The 25,896-nt window shown below is 47.4% G+C and overlaps 1 protein-coding gene and 1 long non-coding RNA gene across 6 annotated transcripts in view; one reads left to right on the plus strand and one right to left on the minus strand.

Annotated features, from left to right (window-relative positions):
• The window catches only part of gbf1 (golgi brefeldin A resistant guanine nucleotide exchange factor 1), a 59,105-nt gene that overhangs the window by 18,163 nt on the left and 15,046 nt on the right, over positions 1 to 25,896 (minus strand). For all 5 annotated transcript variants that reach the window (XM_049008757.1, XM_049008755.1, XM_049008754.1 and 2 more), the window contains exons 4-7: positions 10,984 to 11,115; positions 2,128 to 2,246; positions 1,934 to 2,042; positions 1,136 to 1,196 (exon numbers count right to left, since the gene is read on the minus strand). In XM_049008757.1, the coding sequence (XP_048864714.1) occupies positions 1,136 to 1,196; positions 1,934 to 2,042; positions 2,128 to 2,246; positions 10,984 to 11,115 (421 nt within the window). The remainder of the gene's footprint in view (positions 1 to 1,135; positions 1,197 to 1,933; positions 2,043 to 2,127; positions 2,247 to 10,983; positions 11,116 to 25,896) is intronic.
• On the plus strand, positions 11,143 to 15,012 carry LOC125739071 (uncharacterized). The gene is made up of 2 exons (XR_007397042.1): positions 11,143 to 12,425; positions 12,884 to 15,012. It is a non-coding gene; the product is annotated as an uncharacterized LOC125739071 (long non-coding RNA).

A 25,896-nucleotide genomic window follows, 5' to 3' on the forward strand; every position in this document is an offset into this window, starting at 1 on the left:
AGCAAGGTTAATGACCACCTGCTAGGGACTCTGAGGCTGTCCTAGCACCCCCCCCCCCCCCAACAAGGCACAAAGGGACCTCAGAGCCGGCAGTGACGACAATGCGAGTAATTCACTCTAATTTAATCCAGAGAGAAAATGAAGCAGAAAGCAAACATTCCTGTGGTGAAGCGTAATGACTGCGATGGAAGTGCAGCTTGTGTCCACATTAGCAGAGAGTCACGCCTTTTGTGGACTCTCCAGCTTTGCAGCAAATGAGATGTCACTGGGGCAAGATTGGCGTTAACCACTCGATAATCGTGTCGTCCCACAGGCTCGGTGGCCGGGTGATCCGTGGGCCCAACAGATTAACATGCGTAATACCTTTGCTGCCAAGTTAAGCCTTCTTTGAAGCACTTGATTGAATTGAAAACACACCATTCCCAAGTTGACTGACACAAGCTAAAGACTGGTCTTATGAGGGGTCTCTGCTTAAGAGGAGCCACCCAATAATGAGCCGGACAAAGAGATGGGCATATAAGGGCGGCGTGTGTGTGCGGGAAACACACAACGGTGAGTAGGCGCCTCTTAATTAAGCCCAGCATGAGAAGGGCTGAGGAACTGTAAAAATAACAAAAGACCTGAGAAAGGCGTCATGCATGCAGGGACAGAATGAGTCCTGGCTACAGCGCAGGGTGACTGCATTTGCTCCACACTGCATCGTTACCAAAGCCAGTCAACACACAGAATAAAAATAAAAATCAAACAGAATATTAAACCCTGACAACAAAACGCACAGCAGAGCCTGTAACATGCCAGTGAATGAATCCCAGCAGGAGTATGAGCCGCACTAAGCTCCTCCCTCCTCATAGGAGGCCCACAGAGCTCAGTCAAGAGCTGTCTTTCTATATGCAGTGCAAACAGTCTGCTCTTCCATAGGCGTGACATATGACAGCAGGGCGCTCGGGATAAACACGGCCTAGCAGAGACCCGGAAACATTTTAATTGGGCACAACTTCACGCTCATGAATGAAGCACGAAAGTGCTTAAGCATAAATCAGACACTAAAGGAGAAAATGACTAAGCGTCTAACTGAACAGAGTGCTAACAACAAGACGGAGAGATAGGGGGAGGCTCAGCAACGGCATGACCCTACCTGGAGAACAGCTGCTGCACCATGTCCACTAGTGTGTGCTCAGCCGACTTCCTCAGCAGCTCTGAGCGGGAGGGAAAACAAAGAGCGCAGGAGGCATGAGAAGTGCCCACTGGGGCTCTGTTTGCTCACAACCAGGCAAACATTTATTACAGCAGGGCCGCTGGAGAGAAGAGTGGGGCCACTGGGGAAAGGCTTAGGGGAGAAGTGCAGGGCTGAGGGGAAGAGGCAGTGGGGGGAAGGCAGCAGGGGAGAAGTGCAGGGCTGAGGGGAAGAGGCAGTGGAGGGAAGGCAGCGGGGGAGAAGTGCAGGGCTGAGGGGAAGAGGCAGTGGAGGGAAGGCAGCAGGGGAGAAGTGCAGGGCTGAGGGGAAGAGGCAGTGGGGGGAAGGCAGCGGGGGAGAAGTGCAGGGCTGAGGGGAAGAGGCAGTGGAGGGAAGGCAGCGGGGGAGAAGTGCAGGGCTGAGGGGAAGAGGCAGTGGAGGGAAGGCAGCGGGGGAGAAGTGCAGGGCTGAGGGGAAGAGGCAGTGGAGGGAAGGCAGCGGGGGAGAAGTGCAGGGCTGAGGGGAAGAGGCAGTGGAGGGAAGGCTGTGGTGGAGAGATGCCGGATTGCGAGGGGGAGGCGAAAGGGAAAAGCTACGACTGCAAGGGAGAGGCACGGGGCAGCGGTAGAGAGGTGCATGGCTGCGTGTGACAGGCTTGGGGCTGGGGGAGAGGAGCAGGACCCAACCAAAACTAGAGGGTGTAGCATGGCAGGGCCCTGGGATTCCACCCCCTTTGCCCATGCAGGTCCCAGGACTTACCACTGAGCCTCATCTCAAAGCAGATGCGGAAGCAGGACTGCATAATCTCACACACGGACTCATTGGTCAGATGGGCCCCCACTGGCGTCAGCAGCAGCGTCCTGAGTACCTGCAGAGTTCCACATGAAAAAGTTAGCCATGCAAAAGTTAGCCTTCCAAAGGCCACCCCCCCCCCAGGAGATGCGGCACAGCACCTGCAGGATTTTCATGAGTACCACTTCATCACTGGCAGGGTCCGTCCCCACGAACCTGGCATGCGTCACGGCATCCGCCATGTTCTCGATTGCTTCCGCCGCCCCCTCGTGGTTGGCGTCTGCAAGGGTTGACAAACACAGGTGCTGACAGAGCAGCCCAGAATATAAGCACACAGGCACAGAGTGAGCCTTGGATGGCAGTGCGTGTCACAGGTTATTAAACCACTTCTGCGGTCATGCAGCCTTTCACCACGTGTTTACACAAGCAGGCTAAACATGGCGATAAGAGGGACGGATTCACACAGAGAGGGGTCAGCCTGAAACATAAGGAAAGGATGGACCGAGATGTTGTTAGACATAAGGCAGGGATGTTATATCCATGACAAGCCAGTTCACAAGAAATTCTAAAGTCCAGAAAAGCTGGAGTTGAGGGATTGCCCAGAATTGCCCATATGAATGGTAAATGGTAAATGGACTGCATTTCTACTCCTATGAAAAGCACTTTACAATTCATGCCTCACATTCACTCATTCATACACACATTCATACACCAGTGGCGGATGCTGCCATGCAAGGCGCCAACCTGCTCATCAGGAGCAATTTGAGGTTCAGTGTCTTGTCAAGGACACTTTGATGAGGTCAGGAGGAACCAGGGCTTGAACCTGCAACCCAACGATGGCACTACCTCCTGCGCCACCATCTTCCCCATGAAGGGGGAACACAGATACCTGAGCAGTACTAACAGTGAGAATGGTCACACCCTGCTGGTCATGTGAAGGTGCCCCGCGATTAACATCATAATGACCCCAAGTGGGAGATTCTGACCACACAGAACTAGGTGCAAGCACCAACAGGTCAGAAAACACCAACAGCTCAGAAGAGAGACCCATGAATGCCTGAGCAGGAGCAGCTGCTATTACGCGTGTGGGTCTCACGCAGCCTGACACGCAGTGCAGTCCCATGGCTACAAGGAGAGCAGAGTCCCAGGCAGCACACAGCCTAGTGACAAGGCTGCCAACACTGCACAGCATGGCTGACACTTTTGCCATGACCCCCCCCAGCCCCCGTCGTCAGCCCTACGGCCAATTTGTTTCGTCACCTGTTGACCCCTTTCATGACACTTTCCCCGATCGCAGCATATTAAATGACCGGAAAAAAAGTCAAATCATCCTTCTGATAAACCAGTCAGAACAAAACATGACCTTGGCAGGTCAGAGTAGAGTGTGTGGTGTGACACGGGGGCCGGAAGGGAGGCAGCCACTATCTGTTATTCCTCTGTGTGATGACCTCCCCTTGGCTATGTCTGAAATGTATTTGATAGCTTAAATCACAGTGCCACCCACAGGCCTGCAGAAATGCACAGCCAGAGGAGCCCAGAGCTACATTCACTTGTACGGCATGTGGCTAATACAGCTGCCAGGATCTGCCCAGACTCTCCTTTTATTAAAACACTGCTAATTTGCTGTTAGGCCTTATAGGGTTAAGCACACACGAGCACCCCCCCCCCCCCCCCACCCTGCAAAACAGAAGGTCCTTCAAGTTCTGAGATCTAATCACCAGATGTACCCTTTGTGGGAAGGCTGACAAATTGGCTGCCTAGGCAACCAGGGCCGTGTTTTGAAACCTGAGCCAGAGCAGATACCGGCGCGGAGCCAGGCAGCCCAGCTTTCCCATCTCCGAGTGGCATTTCATTAACGAATAAGCCGGGCTGGCCCGGGAGAGGAAGGACAAAGGGACGACTGGCAGGTAGGAAGGCTTGCAGAGGGCTGGTGATTTGAACGCCATCTTAGAGGTGTGCTTCTGTTTGAGTGGTCTTGTGGGAATTCCTTAGGGGTCTTACTGTTCACTGCTGCAGGAAGTGGGAGCAGAGAGGCACACGGGGCCAGCCATATGCCTGCACCTGTGATACGAGCCACTCCGAGTGTTTCTCAATACCAAGAACACGAAGACTGTACTTGTGGTCTTGGGAAGAACTGTCAGTAGGTTTACATGCACACTACGAAAGTCAAATTATTGTGTTAGTCCGACTAAAACCGAACTGTTAAAGTACATGTAACATGTTAGTCGGACTGAAATCGTACTAAATCGAATTTCTCGAAGTCGGACTTAGGCTACCATCACACTGCCATGCTGAATGACTCAAATCGGATTTTTTACCTTGATGTGACACAGATCTAATCTTTTCAGGGCTGTGTGGACACGCAAATCTGATCTTTTCAAATCAGATTTGTGTCACTTTCATATGTGGTACTAAATCGGATACGCACCCAATTCGCGGCCATGTGACCTGAATATGAACACTCAGATCGGACTTCATGTGGCTTTTTGCTTATACGCATGCGCTGACATCAACAGCCTGCACCGGCAGGCTCGTACCCACACATCTCTTGGGTTCCAGCAATAACTGCGAAAACAGAAAAAGCTAGCCGCCTGACTTTTTTTCACCTTTTTGACCTTCTCATGTACAGCTGATAGGACTGTTTGTCGTCCTCCAGAGCAAAGTGCGATACATGCGTGAGCTACTGACGCCTCCATTTTCAATGACGCAGTTGACCTGTGTAAAAATGCGTGACGTTGCGGAGGACCGATGCATTCACATTGCAGTCAGATACAAGTCACTTGTAGTTATGAATGTGAACCGTCAAGATAGACAAATCCGATCCCAGCAAAAAAATCGGAATTGAACGATGTGGCTGGCAGTGTGAACGTAGCCTAAGACACCCAGATAATGCAACTGGGAGTCAATTTACTCCGGCACGTATTTGTTCAATCGGACTCAAATTGGCCTAGGCGTTCTGCACATGCTCCACAGTTTCCCCCCTGGGATTTGGCCCAGAAGTGACAGAAGATGCCAGTACACAGAATAAGCATGGACCACAGCAGAGGTCTCCTTGTTGGCACACACCAGCACCAAAGAGCAGTGTCGTCTGCCTTTGGATAACACCGTAGCCACAAGGAATAGTGTGGAAAAAAAAAAAGGTAACATACGTATAAAATGTACAGCGCTGTAAAGCTGTCCAAATCACCGCTAAACTGAAGGGCACTTTTGAAGGTACCAGAAGAATGGAACTGCAAGGTTTTTGTTTTCCCACTAGTGTAAAAGCTGGTATCACCGCCAAATGACATGACAACGCGAGGCGGGGTATTAAGGACTGAATTCGAAAAATGACTATAGTGGGACTGAACATCGCATTTTATGCACATTCAATTCTTACATCGTTAGCCAGCTTGACTTAGATCTGGCCTTTTCTTACCTTCAATTTGGCATGATTATTATAGCACAGGGAGTTTAAGTCTCACTAAAACATTTTTATTGTGTCATAGAAAAAAAAAATCTAAAAGGTTTTGCAAGTTTAATGATTATTCATTTTCAGAATTATCTATAATATGTTTAAAAATCAGTTTAAAGTTGATTTAAAGGCAGGTTTAATAAATACTTATATATTTAATACAACAAAATCACATCATAATAACTACATTTCCAATACCATGCTATCTTGCTATGCAATACTGATCTTCTTATATCTGTTCTTCCAACCAGATTGGAATATAAGCTTGTGTCACTTCATTTGTCCACACACCCATTATTATGAATTTTATTACATCTGTGACTGTGCTCTGTACTTCTGTTTTTTAGTATGGGAACTGGTCTTGCTGGTCTACAGCAATGGAAGATCATATGAAATGAGTACACAAGAAAACAAGTACGGTCAAGTATGCATATTGAGAAATACGCTATTACTTCTCTGTATAGGGACACCAAGGTGCCCCTTACAGCAGCCTGATCCCACTGTCACAGCTCATACGATCATAGGATCATATGCTTTGTAGATGAGTCCTACAAAGCTGACAGGCATGAGTGAAAAGGGGTATCTTTGAAAATGGCCAGTTTCCAAAAAGCAACACAAGGACCCAAATCGGTGCCGTTTAGATAAGCCCGTCATTGTTCATTCAATATGATTTCTTAAATAGGGGGGCTGGGCCAGGCCTGAACTGACATAATTGGGAAGTGCTAAAGCATGCTGGGAGCACAATGCTTGCTGATTGTTGACAGATCCTCTGCAGATGGGACAGGCTGTTAGCCCTTAGTCAGCTACACTATGCTAAACACAATGTGGGCACCACAAACAAAATGTTTGGGGGGCGGCACTGCCAGGCATAGAAGACAATTCCCTGGGATTCACGTTGGGGGGGGGCTGTCATCGTCTCAGAAACTGGAGCCATGGGATCTCCATTGGAATGTTCAAAGTGATATCAAACACTAATCCCCCCTGGTGGAGTCCACCGGGACCTACCGGGACCATTGTCAAAATAACAGCATAAGCTGAAGGGGCGGGGGCAGACAGCTGTCCTGTAGTAAGAGGTTATAAAAGGAACATGCAGTGAGCATACTGTAATACTGGACAGTCATTTCTGTGCTGGGGGTGGGCTTCCAGCCGCAGCAGCACTCCCTCAAAGCCTAGAGCCGGCCCTCAGCACAAACTTCACTACCACAATCAGTGCGTCACAGTGTGGCGGTACAGGTGCCATCGAGGCAACGGAGCGCACATGTTCAGAGTGACAGCAGCAGCAATACAGGCGGCAGAGTCAGCAGGGAACACAGGCTCCAAACAGCAGCGGAGCCAAGGCACGATGGTGATATCTGTCAGAGCACAGGCTCCCAATCCAAATCCCTGCAACAGGAGGATTAGCCCTCACAAAGCAAATCGGGGTCTTCCCTTCTCACGCGGACCCCTGCTAAGCTGCGGACCAGGCCCATTACAGACAAAGATGCTAACAGAGTGACACACGAGAGATTAGTGCATGCTATGCCACATTAGAAAGTCAGCCAAGTCCCTAATTAGCTGAACTTAATGAAGATCAATTACCTAGTCAATGAGCCAGAAGCTCAACTCTGACTGAGAGGCCATGCCGGTTCTCCGTCCCTGTTTGTGTCACAACTCAATATATCATATCATTTGAACATGCACATCTTCACACTATGGAAGATGAGCACAGCATTTCACTGACACTGTTTATCCCGCACACTCTCATATCACCATCAGCGGACAAAAAGCTCAGGACCGCGACGCATCACCAAACAAATCCAGCAGCGGCATAGCTTATTCAGGAAGTGTCGGTTATTGATCTCGGGATGAAAGTTGCTGCCCCTCTGAGTATCTGATGGGATTATTGTCCCTGACTGGATACTACAAATATAGCCTAGATGACATCAATTGCCTTAAATGCTGCCAGAGTCCTTCGGAAAATGTTAGCCAGCTCATGGCCGCTGTCACTGCATTCACAGGGGCTCCCCGACACCAAGCCTAGGTGCTTAGGCAGAATGCAGTGTAAAACGGCTCCAGCATAGGCAATAGGCACAGAGGACAGCGGGTCTATGAAGCCCAAGCAGCACTGCAGGACATAGCCACGCAGGAGGCCTCCCTCACACATGCCCTTACCGCCTCCTTCCCAGGCTGTCTCATGGCAACAGTCCCGCCAAACTTCCTCTACATAATGTAAAGAATGAAACTCATGAAAATGAGTTTAACATGGACTGAGAAGTCCTCAGTAATATATACACACAATTGTCTCCAAAATACTTCTAAGAGACTGAAACATCATTACACACTGCACTGTATGCCACTGAAATTAAACGTAAAAACATCAATGTATAAGGCAAACTGCTTCTACCAGCTCCTACCAGTGGATGGCAGTATTTGACAGCATCTATATATTTTGAACACGGAGTCATACTGAAATGGAAGAAACTCACTCACATTAATGACGCAGACCAAACATTAAGCAAATCAGGAGCGTCAGGAGATGGTCACTCTTAACACGAAACCTCAGCACTGTCATTACGAAGGGTCCTTAAATCATTTCAGACAAAAGGAAGCGATAACAGGAGCATCGGAGAAGCAACTAGGAGCAGGCAGGGGAGCCCCTGCAAGGCCAGCAGCGTCACGGAGCGGCTCCCATTTCAAATACACAATGATGTTAATATCTCCCAGCTGGGAGGGGCTGATGGGGGCAGCCAGAGGAGGGGGTGCGAGCACAAGCCCCGTCCACACGTCCATCAGGTAGCGGGTAACACCCCGGCTGCGAGGACAAAGTAGCTTGACGTTTTAAACACCATGTATTTAACACCTCACCATCAAACAGGCCTCCTATCCAGCCGAGGGCCGTGCACTTCATTTAAGCACAATATCCGATGTTGGCACTTTGCTCCTCAGACACACAAAGCTGATGGAGCAGTGAGCAGGCCGGTGGGCTGCTGGAGGGGAACAGGAGCCCTAGCAGTGACAGAGCACCACCTGGAGGCCTGACAGTCACAGCTGAGTGAGCTGAATCACAGGAGCACCTCTCACATCCAGAAAACATCGACATTATACCCAAAAATGTAAGCAAAAACCAAGTGCTTAAGCCACGCTCTCATATGACATCAAAATAGCATCTTCATTCTACAGGGGTTCCTCTGCCTGTTGTTGTTCTTCATCGCTCTATAAGAAAACGGTGGTCGTGTATGTCACCAGACCCATTTCCATGGAAACCCATTCCTTTGAACCCTCTTGATGAGATACAGATGGGTTATTGGATTAGAAAGCAGACAGTCAGTTTGAAGATGCAGCATGGGTCCAAGCCAAGCCTCGGCAATGGCTGTGTATGACATGCACTTGACGGTGCAGGAGCTCCTTCCCTTTGGGCCGAGGATCACTCAGTGAATGTGAAACAAAACATGAGCGTATGCCTCCTTCCAAAGACTGGCATCCAGCACCGGGCAAAAGCATGGGCACATCTTCAAATCACAGACATTGGCTGTCAATTTAGCAAGTGTCCATGCACTGAATTAAGGAGGATTTCGGAGGGCTGCCAAGCTGCTAGTTCAGCGATTCGATGTCACCCGATCCAACAACAGAGGAGGCTTCTGAGCTGGACAGGCTCTGCATGTCATGTAGGCACTGTGCTCAGACGCGCACAGCCAGCAGCATTGAGGATGAGATGAGGAAAAAAAAAATTGATTCAGTTATGAGCCGCGATTTTTTTTTTTGTGCGATAATTAATATATCGCCACACTAAGTCCCATATCGATTTTTTATTTATTTATAAATGTTAAGACGGGGGGTGGAGAAACTCACAGTTCCTCTATAGTCCTACAAGTGGCGCACTCTAAAATATTCCCACATTGACAGGCAGGGCAGCATCCCATGTAGTACGAATCAATTATTCTCTAACTTTGTTTGGTAATAACAGGAATGGATGATGACATAGCAGAGATTTATGCTGCTCTTCCACAGTTTAAATCCAATGTTTGGAGAAACTTTGGCTTTCAAAATTTAAACGGTAAAGAGGAGTTGAACATGAACCATGTGTATGCAAAAGTTGTGTTGAAAAATGTGCATGCAAAAGTCCTGTGAAAGTTAAGTATTGTGCTAATATGATGAACATATTGTCACATATTGCTAGACATCACCCTGAGATAGACAAGGCATAAAAGAACAGAGAAGCATAAAAGGTTCATGTAGTTTCAGGTCCAAGAGCAAATGTAGGTTTTTGTTAGCTTCTAAATTTAAGTTAAAATCTATACTGTTGTACTTGAAGTTGTTTTGCATTGTTTAAATGCTTTGGTTTTTTGAGGAGGAAAATTGTGCAGCTATTAAATAAAACTTTAGCACTATGACAACATTTTTTTACATGGTTCAAGGTAAATAAAATAAAATAAAATAAAATAAAAATCTAAAAAAAAATCGTAGTATCAAATCGGGATAGTCACAGAATCACAAAACATATCGAATCAGCAGCTAGGTATCGTGATAATATCGTATCGGGAGGTCAATGGAGATTCCCATTCCTAACGCATAGCATGGCACCAGTCAGGCTTCCATTCATGGAATGTCCCATTTTGCTCTTATTTTGCCACATGGAGAGCAGCTGCCTCACTGGACCAGGACACTGTTTATTCAGCAATGTCAGGAAGTCTGATACCTGGACCAAACATCTCATTTCACACATTTGACTTGCATCCCTAAAAACCTTTTCCTATCTTAAACACAGAGAATGCAGCACCAGATATAGGGGTAATAAAAAGGAATGAAGGCCTTAGTTTCATACCATTTCAGACACAAGGCACTAAAAGCGCAAGCAGAGAGCAGCGGCTCATTTTAATGGAGACCCTTGTTAAGAGGTATCAAACAACGAACCAAAAAGATCGAGCAATAGATGGGATGGTAGGGATCACAATGCCAATCACTGCAACACTGCCCTCTAATAGGCTGCAGGCGAGAGCACATAGAAAGGGATTAGAACACCTTCTGATGACGCTGCACTGATCTCCCTCTCGTGCACACTCTCACGCAGAATTCATATATTCCTATTATTGTGTGGACTCTCCATTCATGACCCTAAGCCTAACTATGACAACCAAACAGTTACCCAGTCCAAACCTTAACCATGAGAAAGGAAACAGGATACAAAACTTTTGACTATTTTAGTTTTTGACTGCATTCACAGATTTTTTTTCTATAAAATCGAGGTTTATACTGTGGGGATCAGAAAAATGTTAAAAATTAACACAGATACACATGTTTGTATTCATATCTTTGTGGGGACCGTTCATTCATTTCAAAGGGAAAAATCCAGGTCCCAACATTGACAACTCCTACCCAGCCCGAACCTTAACATAAACAAAAATACAACACTTTTGGCATTTTTAGTTTTTTGATTGAAAAAAAATGGTCTCCACAATGTCAAAATAGCAGGTTTTTAATCACATATGTCCCCACGTTGTAATATATACATAACCCACACACACCCGCGCACACACGCACAGACAGACACGGCAAGGGCAGCAGTAGAGTTCGGTGTTGTACTGTTTACCTATGAGGCCATAGGACAGGAATTTGTTCACAGAGGTCAGCGCCAGGCCAGTGATTGGGCCCGTGGTGTCCTCAGATCGCACCACCTCCAAGAAGGGTCGCAGGAAAACATTGGGCTCTATCTGGGGCAGCTCTGCAGAAACAAAGAGGAAAGAAAGGAACTTAAGACAGGCCAGCATGCGGACAAGAAGACCCACCCACGCCGCCCAGGAGACAAGATACTTCAACATACAAGTTACTGCTAAAAGGCACTAATACCAAATGGCAGATAAACACTGGCATTTGCAACCAGCAAAGTAATGACAAAACCCACTATTCTGCAGGTGTCATAGTCACAGAACTCATACACACATTCAGAGCAAAGTGCAGTACTGTGAAAAAGTCTTAGGCAGTCAAAGAAAACAATGTTTGAATGATCTTCACGTTGGTGTAAAACCATGTCTGTAAAAGTGCTAGCGTAACCATGTTAAAACCTCTCCTGAAATCACCCCAGTATTTGCAGCAACCATCCAATATAGCCTCACATTTTTTTGACATGACCACTAGCACCCCTTGTATGGCTAATCAACACCCCACAGACTTTTAAAACTAGTTTAATCAATTAAGTGAACTGGTGGTGAAATTGACAAATATATGGAATGACTGAGGTGCTCCTGATGAGAGGTTTGGAAACTGAAGAAGTGTTCTTCTAGTCATCCAATTAGATATCAATAATTATTCAAAGAACTGAGGAAATTGTTAGTTTTCATTGTTACTGTTAATTTGCATATGTTCTTATGTTAAATTGTCATTTTTGTTCTGAGCAAATGTGCACTTACTACCCAGATAAGTATAATAGATACCACTTATAGTCATGTTTGTTGGGATAAAATTGATCACTATAAGCAGATGATCATTATAACCAATTTTTTATTCTTTATGTCTCAGGTAGATTGGCCATATTATTGATTTCGGGTCACTGCTCGTGCAGTCAACTGGTTGGCTTGTAGAGTAGCCGTTTCATTTATTTTGTATATTTTGTGTATTTATTTTGTGCATAGTTTGTCAACGCATTTCTTTAGGAGGAGTGATACTCACAGTCTTGATAACTGCACTCTTTCACATGTTATTTATTTATTTTTAATGTACGGGTGCGTCTACCGACTCCGCCATTGTTCTTGCCAGCTGCTGTATGGACTACTAAAACGGAGCCTGGAATTTACATGCGTTTACATTTACAGCATGGACAGCCAAGGACATCTTAGTGCTGATCATCTTGCTTTTCTGGTTATTTGTGGAGTTTCTCAGCCAACCTCAACGGACTCAACTTTCCCGATGTACAGCGGATCGCCTACTCCAGAGACTTTCTACAGCGGTTTGCTCCTCGCCACTTCCATACCACTCCCATAGATGGCATACCGCAGGAAATACTACAAGACCACAAAACTCACAACAACAAAAAAGGTAACGAGGAGGGGGAAGAAAAAAGGTGGAATAAGAGCTCGTCTGAAGAAGGAGGGCTGTAAACAGCGAGTGCTCCCCTCAGTCATTCTAGCCAACGTGCGTTCACTTCGCCATAAGACAAACGAGCTCCAAGCTAATGTTAACCACACATATGAATTTAGGACTGCCTCCATTCTTGCCTTTGTGGAAACGTGGCTAAATAAGAACACCACAGATGACACGCTGCAAATAGACGGATTCGGCACCCCCCTTAGACTCGACCGAGATACTGAGCGCACTGGCAAACAACATGGTGGCAGTGTGTGTCTCTAAGTAAACAAACGCTGGTGCTCCACAGTCGTCGTTTGAGAGGAGCTATGCAACAACAACATAGAACGTCTTGCCGTCTCTCTCCACACCTTTTATCTTCCCAGAGAATTCTCTCAACTCTTTTTCCTTTTGGTTTATATTCAACCTAGGGCAACTGCAACCACAGCCACAGAAATCATCAAGAAAACAATCAACAGGCTGGAAATCATATCCCCTGACTCCCCCAAATGAATCCTTGGAGACTTTAATCACTGCTCACCTGGAAAGTCTCTAAAAGGTTTTCAGCAGTACATCACGTGCCCCACCCATCAGGGGAAGACTTTGGACAAATGCTATGGATCTGTCCCTGGTGCATATAAAGCCTTTGCTCTTCCCCCACTTGGCAATGCTGATCACCACACTATCCTGCTAGCTCCAGCCTACACCCCTGTCATAAGGAGAGCAGAGATGGTTGTAAAAAAACATCAAGCATCCCAACAATAAACCTTGGGTAACTAAAGAACTTAAAGAAATTCTCAATAAAAACACAATCTTGAGAAGGAGGAGGTTAACAAAGAGGTCAAAAGAGCCAGAGAAAACGTCAAGCTGACATACAAGTACAAGGTGGAGGAAAAATTTGGTCAAGGATGCCTCCGCTCAGCCTGGCAAGGAATTAAGAATATGGCCACTGTGAACACTGCCCCCACCACCCACAGAACCATCTAGGTGGCAGGCAGCAGCCCAGCATCCCTCCCCAACTACCTCAACTCCTCCTTCTCCAGGTCAGACGGACAGTTCCTGCCTCATTGTGTTCACCTACTCCCTACTGCCTACTGGAACAGATCTCATCGTCATCAGAGGAGGTTATGAGAGCCCTCAAGAATACCAAGGAGAACACAGCACTTGGCCCAGACAATATTAGTAGCCATGTTCTACGTCATTGCGCAGGGCAGCTGGGGGGCGTGTTACAGCTCCTGTTTCAAAGATCAGTAGAGAGCTACACAGTTCCCCAGTAATGGAAGCACTCCACGGTGGTCCCCATCCCTAAGAAGAGCTCAGTCAGGGCTCTGAACGACCTTAGGCCTATGGCTCTGACCTCACTTGTGATGAAGACCATGGAGAGAGTCATAAAGAAGCACATCGTCAAGATGACTAATGCTCTGATGGACCCTCTGCAGTTCGCATACCAGGCAGGTAGAGGGGTTGATGACACAAACTTATTCATCATGGACACCATGCACAGGCACCTTGAACATCCCAACACCTCAGCTAGACTTCTGTTTGCTGACTTTTCATCAGCATTCAATACTATGCAGCCACATATCCTTGCAGAGTAATTATCCACCCACTTCCACCTGGATGACTAGCTAGTTCTGTGGATCCGAGATTTTTTTAGCCAACAGAACACAGAGAATGCTGGTTAACAAAATCTTCTCCGACCTCTCCTTCTCCTCCACTTGCTCTCCTCAAGGCTGTGTCCTCTCACCTCTGCTCTTCATCCTCTACACAGATGACTGCAGGTCTTCCCACCCTGACCGATATCTGAACAAGTATGCGGATGACACTGTTCTTCTGTCTCTGCTCTCTGGCCCTTCTCACCACCACAACACAATGCTCCACAAGTTTATGTAGTTGTGTGACCACACCTCACTAGAGCTGAACGTGGAGAAGACAAAAGTGATGTTGGTGACCTTTTCCAACAAGCAGAGGGAACTAGCAGCAGAAGTCACCAGCACAATCCATAGGAAGACTGCGGAACTTGTGGAGGAGTACAGACATCTGGGCACTCTTTGATAGTATGCTCAGGTTTGCCTCCAACACTGAGGAGGTTCTAAGGAGATTCCAGCAGCGGCAGTATCTCCTGAGGAAACTCAGCAGCTTTGGAGTCAACAAGAACATCTTGAGGACATTCTACTACTCCTTCATTGAGTGTGCCATAACATTCTCAATAACCTGCTGGTTCCATACCACAACTCTGCATGATAGAGCCTGCCTGCAGAGGAGAGTCAAGATGTGCTCTAAAATAATTGGATCCCTAGTCAGAACTCTGTCCTCCTTCTGTGAGCTCTAAACACTGAGAACAGCACGCAAAATCCTACAAGACTCTTCACATGTGCTGTTTCCAGCCTTTGAATGGCTTCCTTCTGGGCGCCGAATCCGCTGCCCGGTTTGTAGGACACAAAGGAGAAGAGCCACTTTTGTTCCAAGGGCTGTTCAACTTGTTAACTTGAAGCCACTATCATCCTCTGCCTTTACGCACCAAACCCCATAAAGGTATAAACCACATTCTCATTCCCCACTACCTATTGACCTCCCCATTTTTGCATCTTATGTTAGTCTATTGCAACTGCAATTTTGCACCTTATGTATATATTGAGAACCATTTTATTTTATCATTATTATTATTATTATTATTATTATCCATCCATCCATCCATCCATCCTCCAAGCCGCTTATCCTACTGGGTCACGGGGGATCTGGAGCCTATCCTGGAAGCAATGGGCACGAGGCAGGGAACAACCCAGGATGGGGGAAAAGCCCATCGCAGGGTACACTCACACACCAGTCACTCACACCATTCACTCCTACGGGTAATTTAGCAAGTCTTTGGACTGTGGGGGGAAACCGGAGTATGACATGGGGAGAACATGCAAACTCTGCACACATGTGACCCAGGCAGAGACTCGAACCTGGGTTCCAGAGGTGTGAGGCGACAGTGCTAACCACTGCACCACCATGCCGCATTATTTTTTTTTTATTTGCTCTATTTCTTTAATGTGTGGTTCTGTGTCTGTGCAACACTGCTCTATGTGCCTCAAAATGCCCCGAGGACAAATAGTTTTTTTTATTATTATTATTTTGATCTAACTTACATTTATTTATTACATATAAGGTGATGAAATGGACAGCGTCAATATTTACTTTTACTTTAATTTTATTGACAATTTCAAAACAGTAGTTACAAATGCTTTTCAAATGACAGTACAGTACAAATTAAATTACAGAACTGTGTATAATTCAAATACACAATAATACCCAGGCTAATATTATTATACCGTGTGTTTTCACAATGTTACGCTTTCTCAAAGTATTTATTGGAGTTTTATTGCTGCACCTCGGTGGTTCATTTTTGGTGGTTAATCATAAGCTTTGATGAGTCTATATTTGTCATTGAGAGACTTTCTTTTTCCCGTCATGTTTTCCGTGCACACAGTATTAGCCTCAGGTAGCTAACCAGGAGCAGACGGGTTACCATAAGGCAAAGTCGGGCAATCAAAGAAAGAAAAAAAATTGTGCATTTAATTTTTTCAATATGTTGTGTTTAAAAAGACCCAAAATGAACACTGTAAGCAGCCTACTTGATCACTATAAGTGAATTATTTAAGTAGTATTTGTACAGGAATGATTCTGTCCCAAGCTTTTTGATCCATATCCCAAGCAGTCGATCACTATACCCATGACAATAATAAGCAGATTCCACTGTAGCTTTAAAACTTTCCTTTGACTGCGCAAGACTTTTGGACAGTACTGTACCTTAGCTTGGGACATTAAATAAGCAGAAACTTTCAGCTCAGGAACCTGCAACTGTAAATCACTGACTACCTATGTTTTACAATAAAGCGCATGACTGTTGGTGCCCAGGAGAGGAGCGGGTCCACTAAGGTGCCACTACTGTTGACCATGTACACTCAGAGACCAGGCAACAATGACATGAAAGGAAGCTGGGGGTTTGAAAATAAATGCAAGTAACCTACTTGATACTGGGATCTTAAATGAGGGAAAAGCAAGAAAATGTTGCACAGCTTCTCTGAATGGGCCAGGGGGCTGCTAAAGGGTTTGAACAACGTATGCAACGTATGTAATACCAAAGTATGCAGAAAGCCCATAACCCAGGGCGCCGGTGAAGAAGAGACACAGGAGAGTGGGGAGCACACCCACAAACCACCCAGTGCGCAGTCACCATGGGTAAAAAGTTTACAAAAACACTGCCAATATCTGTACTTCCTGCCGTGACTTTGTGAATAACAAAGTAACCCCAGTAATCCTTCAAAAACATTGTGGAGGGACTTCAGATGAGACCCCCCCCCCCCACTCCATATTGCAGAATAATGCAGATTCTGCCTCTTACGATGGGAACCCCCCAGGGCCATGGCCAGTCTGCTGAACCTTAAGTAACAAGCCTCATGAAAGGAAAAACTAGTGAATAGGGGAACTGTAACCAGGTAAAATGACAGGAGTTGAACAGGGAAATAGGAACCAGTGGCAGAATGGGTGAAAAGGAATGAGGTAAAACGACAGGAGTGGAACAGGAGAACAGAAACCAGGAAAAACAACAGGGATGGAGCGGGGGAACAAGAACCACATAAAACAACAGGGGTGAAATGGGGGAACAGGAACCACATAGAATGACCGTCATGCACCCCTTTGAAGGGGGGGTGGGGGGGGCGATCAGCTGGCCACAAGTCAAAATGACCAAAGACAAAAAGTGGCCTGAGAGGCCAAAGCCCTCCCCAACCAAACAAACTTGTTAACATCTAATCAGAGGTTTTTTCCACAAAACCATGTGTGAATTTACTCCAAATACGCGATGTGGTCATTTACGAGGACAGCGTTCTTATGAAGAACAAACAGAAAGAGAAAGGCCCCTGGTGCTGCTGACTGGACAGCACTGTTTAAGCAGAGTGGAGGCGGGGGAGGGGACAACAATGAATCTGTCAATAGGCTTTAATAGACACATCATGGTGTGCGATGAGCTCATAAGTAGCACGGCACCCACCCAGCCCAGCCGGGCCACAAAGAGTCGCCAAACGGAGAACTCAATAGAGACATATCGATTGGCCGTGATGGGCAGGCCCGCCTCAGCGCCCCCTTAAATAAAGGCTAAACACGACTCTCAGCTTCAGGCCAATTGTCTACACTAAAATGAAAGCCAGAGCAAAATGATCAAGGTATAACCGAGCCTGACCCTCAGCCAGCTTCACTAAAAATAAAAGGAGAGTAAGTGCTCATGCCAGGTGACAGAGACCAATGGAACCAGTCCTGCCACGTATAATGATACAGGTAAGTGCCGAACATAAAGGGAGCTCTGATTTAACGTGATGTCAGATTATCAGGCCTCCCAGATCCAGCAGGAACAGTTCCAGTGCACCAGGACCGGTTACATAGATGCCCTGAGCTCTACTGGAGGCTCTGCCATGACATTTTCATGTTTCATTATCATTCTGTAGGAGGTCAGTATGCCCACCAGACCACATGCCAAGCCAACATAAGCCACTGGTTCTACTGATGCCATGTAGCAAATGGGGACAGAGATGGCGCCATCGAATGTGGGACACAATTACAGCACAAGCAGCACAAAGCGCTGGGCCTTTTGTATTTGCCTAATTCGATCACAAAGAAATAAAAAGGGCAGTTTGTCAGACTGTTGTGTCACACATTTCAGCCTCGGAGGCAGGAAGACCTTCAATGATTCATGTGACAGGTCTCAATCACACATTTGGCAGGATGCATTTATACTGAGTCGCCACGCGTCCACCCCCCCACCCCCCCACACACACACCCCCCCACCCTCAAACGGCAGCCATGGTTTGAAGGCCTGAGGATTCTCACCGCAAAAGCTGCCAAACTCCTGCAAGGCACAGGCCACTTTCAATAAAAAACTTAATAGGAATTCCCCAGGTCCAGAATAAGAGGCGTCCCAAAGCTCAACGGGCCTCTCTGACCGTAGTAGAGCACATACTTGCTTGTTCTACCCATGGCCAGGCATTTTGGCATCCCTGGCTTGGGGAGCAGGAAAGCCCAGTTAATATAGCGCCTTTTATGAGCTGAAAGGTACATCTGCCCCTGCAAGTCACTGGCATGCAGGCCGACAGCGGGACCAGAGAACACGGTTCTGGTGCAGCTTCGGTGGTGGAAGGGGTCCCTGCCTTAACTGCATCCTCTGCAAACTCACGGCAAAATTACTTCCCAACCCCAAGTGGCCCCCGACCGGAGCAGCCGCCCAAAACCAGCCACTAATAGTTATTGATCTGGCGCCCTGGCTTGGAATTAAAGTGAGACTGAGGCAGCGGTGCAGCCGCCATGCCGGGGAGCGGGGACATTTTAACAAGGCCGGCAGAGGCTAAATGAAATCCAGGGAGAATTTTCATTTCACACTGGCAGGTCCTGGATGGCGGGCTGATCCATCTGTCAGGAAGAGTTTGACGCATGGCAGGCCCACGCACTCCCCCTTCCCCTGCTCCTGAAGGAAATTGGCACTTGTCGAAGAGGGCAATTAGGTTGTAACAATGCTATGGAAGTCCATACGGTGGCTCTGTACAAACCGCAGCGGTATTTCGCAGGCGCTCTGAACAATGCTCGCCACTACCTAAACAGGCAATTTGAAAGCCCCTGAGAAATTAAAACTTTTCCAGGAGCTTGGAAGTAACTCTGTGTAGCTGTTTGCGGTGCCTTCATAGTACAGAGCATTTTCCCATAGTAAAAAAAAGGAAAATGGTTGCATTTCTGAGGCTGCCGCCGTCACGTTACTGCTGTGCTCATAGCGAACAGCTTTGAGACCCCAGCTATCAATGCATGTTTTTAAATATGGATGGGGAGGCTGATCTCTACGTCAGTCATGCTGAATCTTATGACCGCTTACTGTGAAGGCACTAGTTCAACACAGTTCAGTCTACACACATCTTACTATTAAATATTTTTTTATTTATGTTTGAACTGAATGACTGATGGACAGGGTGAGGGCAAAAAAAAAAACATCTCACTCATAATTATAACCATAATTACTGGAAATGTGCCATTTTAATGCACAGTCCACCCATACAGTATAAACAGTAGTTTCATTCCAATTTTAATTTAACTATTAAAGGTTATCTGGATGGATTCTTTTATATATCACAAAGCCCGATTGGCAAGATGAGGGGGTGCCCACACCGCCCCACTCAGCGTGAATTAGCCAGCAGCTCCAGGACACGGGTGAAGTCGGCAGAGGCCCAGGCCTCTGGTCTCGTGGGCGGGGGTGGAACTGACAGCCCAGCACAAACTTTAATTCACTCAGATAAACAAGAGGGCTGTTTGGTCAGGCCTTGGCTTAATCCACCAAGTCTTTCATGTGCTTCCCTACCTCATAATCAGCCTATCAGTCTTTAGCGGGTCACTGAATGGCAGGCCCTGTTTTGTTTGCGACACCTTGGCTAGATATTAAAAAAGCACCACCAAGACCAACAAACAAACACCGCATGCCTGTCACCTTTGACCCCCAAGGCTTTGTTCAAATTGCCCTTTGGACCATATTGACCAGCAATTCAAATGGAAGCTGACTTTTCTGAGGGAAGGTGGCCCTGTCAGAAGGGGCTGTTATTATTTGGCTGTGAAAACAGGAGGGTTGAGGAGTAAGACCAGAACAAACTACAAGTATTGCAAATGAACTGGAGAGCAGATCGCAAAAAGCAGCCGGCCCTCAGCGAGCTGCCGCTGTCTACGCTTAGGGGATCAGCTCCTTTCACAGGAGGCATGTTGGGAGTAAAAGGTCCTGAAAGTGGTCATTTCATCAGGATTAAAGATGCAGGCGGGTTAAGGAGGCTCTCCTCAGATGACCAGCATGCACTCCCAGCAGATGGCTTCATACAGCTTCATTAAATAACCCCTAACAAGACAGGATAATCGCCAGTCTCGTTCACTCTGAACTAAGCATTCCTCAAAATGAATAATTTAGGTCCTCGTGTTAAAGCTGGGTTTGGCCCAGATGGCTGGTGTGAGGCGTGCAATTAGAAAAGCACGACGACAATGATGGCCCAAACACTCATATCGAGGGGCGGCCCTTACGTTCTTCATCAGATATCAATAATTAGAAAGTGGGACATGCTGACTCAGGAACTACATGAACCGTTACACATGCATATATGTACATTTCAGAGGAGGCGCGCGCGCACACACACACACACACACACACACACACACACACACACACACACACACACACACACACACACACACACACACACACACACACACACACACACACACACACACACACACACACACACACACACACACACACACCAGTAGGAAGCCAAGGGAGGGAGCTGCCTGCCAGCCCCAACATGACTTCATTAGTAAACCCCGCTGGGCTGCGGCCGCACCTGTTATCCTGCACATAAACTCTGGTTATGCCGCATACTTTGCACAGAAGCCGCATTATTCTGCCGGATCGCTGGCCAGTCCGCCCTGATGCGCGCGTAATGTTTTTTGCAGGCCCAGCCATTGTGTGATAGATGGCAAAGGAATACTTTATGGTCGTTGCACTTACAAATAACGGATGTGCTACCATGCCGAATTAAAGGTTTGAGAAGCAACAGTCAGTTCCGTTTCGCACGGATATTTAACTGCTTCCTCACTTCCTGCTACAGCAGACAGGCCAGGGACCAATAATAATAATAATAATAAAAGGATCTGTGTATGATATGTGTATATGCATATGTGTATGCAGCCTCATTCACAGGTGATGACACAGTCACAGTACTGTCTTATCTTGACAAACAACTTGTAAGAGCCTTGCTATGGAGCATGTGCAGCTTTGGAGAGCACAGTAGTTAGAGAAAGATCATGGCCCTTTGAAGCAAAGCGGCTGACATTCTCACTATGTCTATTCTGAGGAAGGTGCCCGGGCAGCGCCCCCCACCGCGGCCCCTTCCCAGACCGCCACCCGTCAGCACTGTAAAGGGTTAAGCCTGCAGATGGCGTTCAGCTCGCCAGAATAAATGGGCACACATGCTAGGACTGTGAATGAATTTCACACTCCTGCCGATGAGTACCGCCGTCCACAACTGCATGGAAAGAATGGGGGGGTGGGCTGGGGGATAGAAAAATATCCCGCCTATTTGTCTCACCTGCTGCGTTCCTTCAGGGCTGGCTAATGGCAGTCCCCAGGGCCTGAGAGAATCTGGCAGCCATACACCATGGTGCCGGCAGAAAGGCGCATGTGAGAGCAGCCCGGCGAGGCCCTGCGCCGTGTACATCATGGCCAAGTGGAAATGCAATGCATCACCATCCCGCGCTGTTGCTGACTCTTAAATTGGCATACTGAGGCTCCCCTCTAAGAGCCTTCAGGTTTGTAAGAACAGCTCCCCCTTAGCCCAGATCCCCAAGCCGGCCCCACACAAACACACCTGTTTAACACAGCAATGAACCTCCATCGTCCCGATACAGACCAGAACGCTGACAGACAGGACAATCAACTTACCAATGAAAGCAGATCAGAAGAGTCGCCACCAACAAACAGAACTGTGATGCAAAGGGCAGGATGCAATGTGATTCGGGGGGGGGGGGGGGGGGGGGGCTTGAAGTTGGACCCTCTCAGTAAGCCCTGCTAACAGCCACAACCAAACAGTGACAAGAGCAGGTCTGAGCACCTTCAGTGACAGCCACAGCCTACTTAAAAACACCGTCCATGTATCTGTCCAGGTAAACCAGCTAAATGTTTACCCAGATCAAAGACCCAGCAGGGGCCAGTATCATGAACCAAGGTTTGGAGGTTAACTAGATGTCCTCAGTTTAAATGAATTTCATTCCCCTACATTCAGCCCAGAATACCTTAAAACTTACAAGTTCTATTTTTTTTTCTTTTTCTTTCTAATTCCTTCCGCCACACCCCTCTGCGGAGGACTACTTTGTTTTTGGTCTCCATTGCAAGCAAAAAAAAAAAAAAAAAGTTATCTAGCTAACCAACACATTTTGCTTCATGGTACAGGCCACAGGAATACAGTGTAATTATTATAAGGCACACAGTGATATGTGCATGTGTGTTGGGCTACGCACGCAAGTCACTTAAAAAGGGGTTTTCTGAGGCCACTTGTGATATAGTAGTGACTAAAGGATTCTCTAAATATTTACTGTAGTTTAAAGAAAAGACAGCTGGTTTTTTCGCAGCACATAGCTTCTGGAATTTTGATTCGAAACCAACTAACATTTTACAGATTCAGAACGAGTCCGAGGCAGCAACCTTGCACAAAGCAGCATCACGAGGGCTCTGCGCTCACCACAGCATGCAGATGGTACATGGCCCCATGTGGGTTCCCGAGCAGCACGCTTTTCAAACTGTGGATGATTTTGTCTGCAGTGGCCAGTCATAGTCATTTGCTGAGCCATAGCCCCAGCCAGGGCAGAGAGCTCCAGGCTGCGAATGGAGGGGAGCGCAGTCACTACCAGTCTCCAACACAGCATGCAGAGCAGATGCTGAGTTGTGTTTAGATTTTTGTGGACTGAATGACTGTTGAGGCACCTAACCAGCTGCAGTATTAGGGGGATTCACATTAATCTTGGCTGTTTCCCCTCAACTGCATGAGGGCATAAGGATGAAGGAGGCCTCTCTCGAAAAGAGCCGAACACTTTAATGAGGGGCTCTGGCAGAGCGTGGCGAGGAGGCCGCCACACTGGGGGGACCCAGCGAGATGAACAGCACTGGGCCTAGCCCAGGGGAATCCCCACACTGGCCGCCCTGAGATGGCTCACCAGCTCACGGTATGATCAAGTTTATGGAGGGCATTACACGATCAGAGTGCACACATACGCTCACCAAACAAGAGACGTATCAATCGACACAAAAGCCTAAATCAATACTGATTAAGAGGCGTCCCAGTGGTAAACGCAGATTACTGTGTAAACAGGGAGCTCTCTCGGTTGGGAGAATCACTATTGCTCCCAATACACAGCACCATTATTCAGTCACTGGGACACCTCTGCAACAGAAAACCTTTGGGTGCCATCCACCCATTTGAGAGAGAGAGAGCGAGCGCATGTGGGGATGGAACCAACGACCGACACAAACACTCTCAAAGTGAAAAAAGCACCATCCTGTGATTGGCCAGCCCAGTGAAACAGGGTGACAAATGGACCCAATGGACAAATGGAGCCACCGCGTACACTGATTAAATAAAACTCTTTTAGTTTTCCTGGATTACAGCATTACACCAAAAAAGCAATCTTGTTCAAAGCTTGCAATCTCCAAGTGCGTTTTCAGGAGCAACATCGCAGAGTAAATGGAATAAATCCATTTCAAATGGTCACATTTAAGTAGCCTTCTGTACAGAACAAGCACGTTTCCCATGAGTTCACTGCTTGGCCAGAACCGTCTCTCAGCACATCACTTAAGCAGAGCTGAGGCAAACAGCGCAGAGGCGTAACTCTTAACCAGTAACCGGCGGGGCAGAACGGCCCAACCCCGTCCAGACTGCAGGAGCAGCACACAGCTGAGTGCACAGGATGCAGTCCAGGGAGTGCATTATCTTTATGAAGCCACGACAAAATGTCGACGAGATAGAGACAGTGTGACAGGTGTTTGTAAACACTGCAGTCTGGACCAATGGCATCCCACCAGAATATTCTATTTACACGGGTCCTGTGCGGAACTTTGGATTCCTCTCCCGACGGCTCAGCCGTGCAGCTGCATGGAACGGAACACTTCAGGTACCTGGCATGACACGCTCTCTCCTGCTTCCGGTCTAAACACCCGTCCCAAGCCACAGAGTGCTGAGGACCCGGGGTCCACAGAGAACCATGTCTGCGTCCTCCTCATCGTGATGTGGGGATGCACTGGTTGCCAGTCCCCAGGAGGATCTCTTCAGGCATGAAGAGACACAGCTGCTGCTGACCGTGTGAAGCCTGAGCACCACATACATGACAGAGAAAGGCACTAAGCTGAGGGTGTCTGCATGAAAACACAGGGTGCCTAAAGATAACATTAGAATCATACAGAAGAACAAAAGCTCAATATCTGATTCTCACTAGCGGAAAGAATTTTACTTAATGTGCTACTAAAATAGAGATGGAAATTACAGAAAGCAGGACAGCGTGCATGCACCTCTATTTCTTTTTTTTTGGGGGGGGGGGTGCGCAGGGTAGTCCCTCCTCAGGCTTTTTTAACACGCTGCAGAATTCTTTCCCATAAAGTAAGTTTTGTGGGCTGTTGCACCACTACTGCCGCCCGCCATTTCACGACCCCATTGGCCGGCATCACCGCCGTGGAATGCTCAACTCCGCATTTTTCCCTTTCAGCATGGAGAAGCGGCCTTTCACACGCACTCAGCTAGAAATGCTGCTTTGTGTTTTATTTTCCACTGAACTTCCTGGAAGCAACTATGGAACTGTCAGGCATGTATATTTAGCTGTGGTAACACAGGCTTCGGGGCCCCCTTCGCACCACTGGCCATGTCACCTCTGATAAACAGAAAAACAAAATCTTTGTCACCTGTAAAGAAAGCAACCATATATAAATATTGGGGGGGTCCTCTGATGGGTGGAGCATTCTTCAGGAGTGTGTGTCGTTACTGTATGATGCTTCACCCCAGTGAAGAGACCAGCCCTTTCTCTACCTGAGAGACAGAAGTTGCTGCGTTATTGATGATTAAATCATTCATCTAGCAGAAGGACATTCTAACAGCAGGGATCCATCTGCACTCAAACAGGCCAGAGCTGCGTCAAGCAGCCTACGATTATCATACAACAACAAAACTGCATAAAGTGAAATTAAGGTCCAGGACAAGAGGCTGGATAAGCAATGTTCGGTTTCTATATTAAAGTCAGACCTATTTATCTCAGCTGCCTGCAGGGGGTGGGAGTTGGATTAGCCTGACCTACACTTGACAGCAGCAGCATGGTTCAGAAGTTCAGCTCTCCCTGCAGCGGCCATGCAAGTGGGTGGGCGGGCAGGGCGACCCGTTCGGTGTCCCACGGGTGGGATACTTAGGGCTGGCGTTTCAGCACCCCTAACCACTCTAAAGCCGCTTAAAGCCACCGCGGCTTTGCACATGGCAGGAGGGGCTGCAGCTACTCGGGGGTAGAGAGGAGGCAGCACAGCTCACACACACTCCTACTACATGCGAGTTCTATGCAGTTTATCCTTAGAGTGCAGGGCGTCCTTACAGCAAAAGGCCTACTTTACAGAGCAGGGTGCAGACTATGAATAAAATACTATCCTATATAGAGAATGTGCAGCGAGCCCCTGACAGCCCCTATCACGCGTACACAGCATCCATCCTACTGCACCCCGCTAACACTCCCACGACTGCACCCAGCCCCAGTGATATGACTCATCTCACACATCAAAATAAACCACATTTGAGTTCATCAGGTTCCACTTAAGTAAATGGAAAGACTTCCCCCTGACAAGGTGAAGCTCCCAGGGGGTAAA

Source organism: Brienomyrus brachyistius, chromosome 3, assembly GCF_023856365.1.
Source record: "Brienomyrus brachyistius isolate T26 chromosome 3, BBRACH_0.4, whole genome shotgun sequence".
NCBI classification, from domain to species: domain Eukaryota; kingdom Metazoa; phylum Chordata; class Actinopteri; order Osteoglossiformes; family Mormyridae; genus Brienomyrus; species Brienomyrus brachyistius.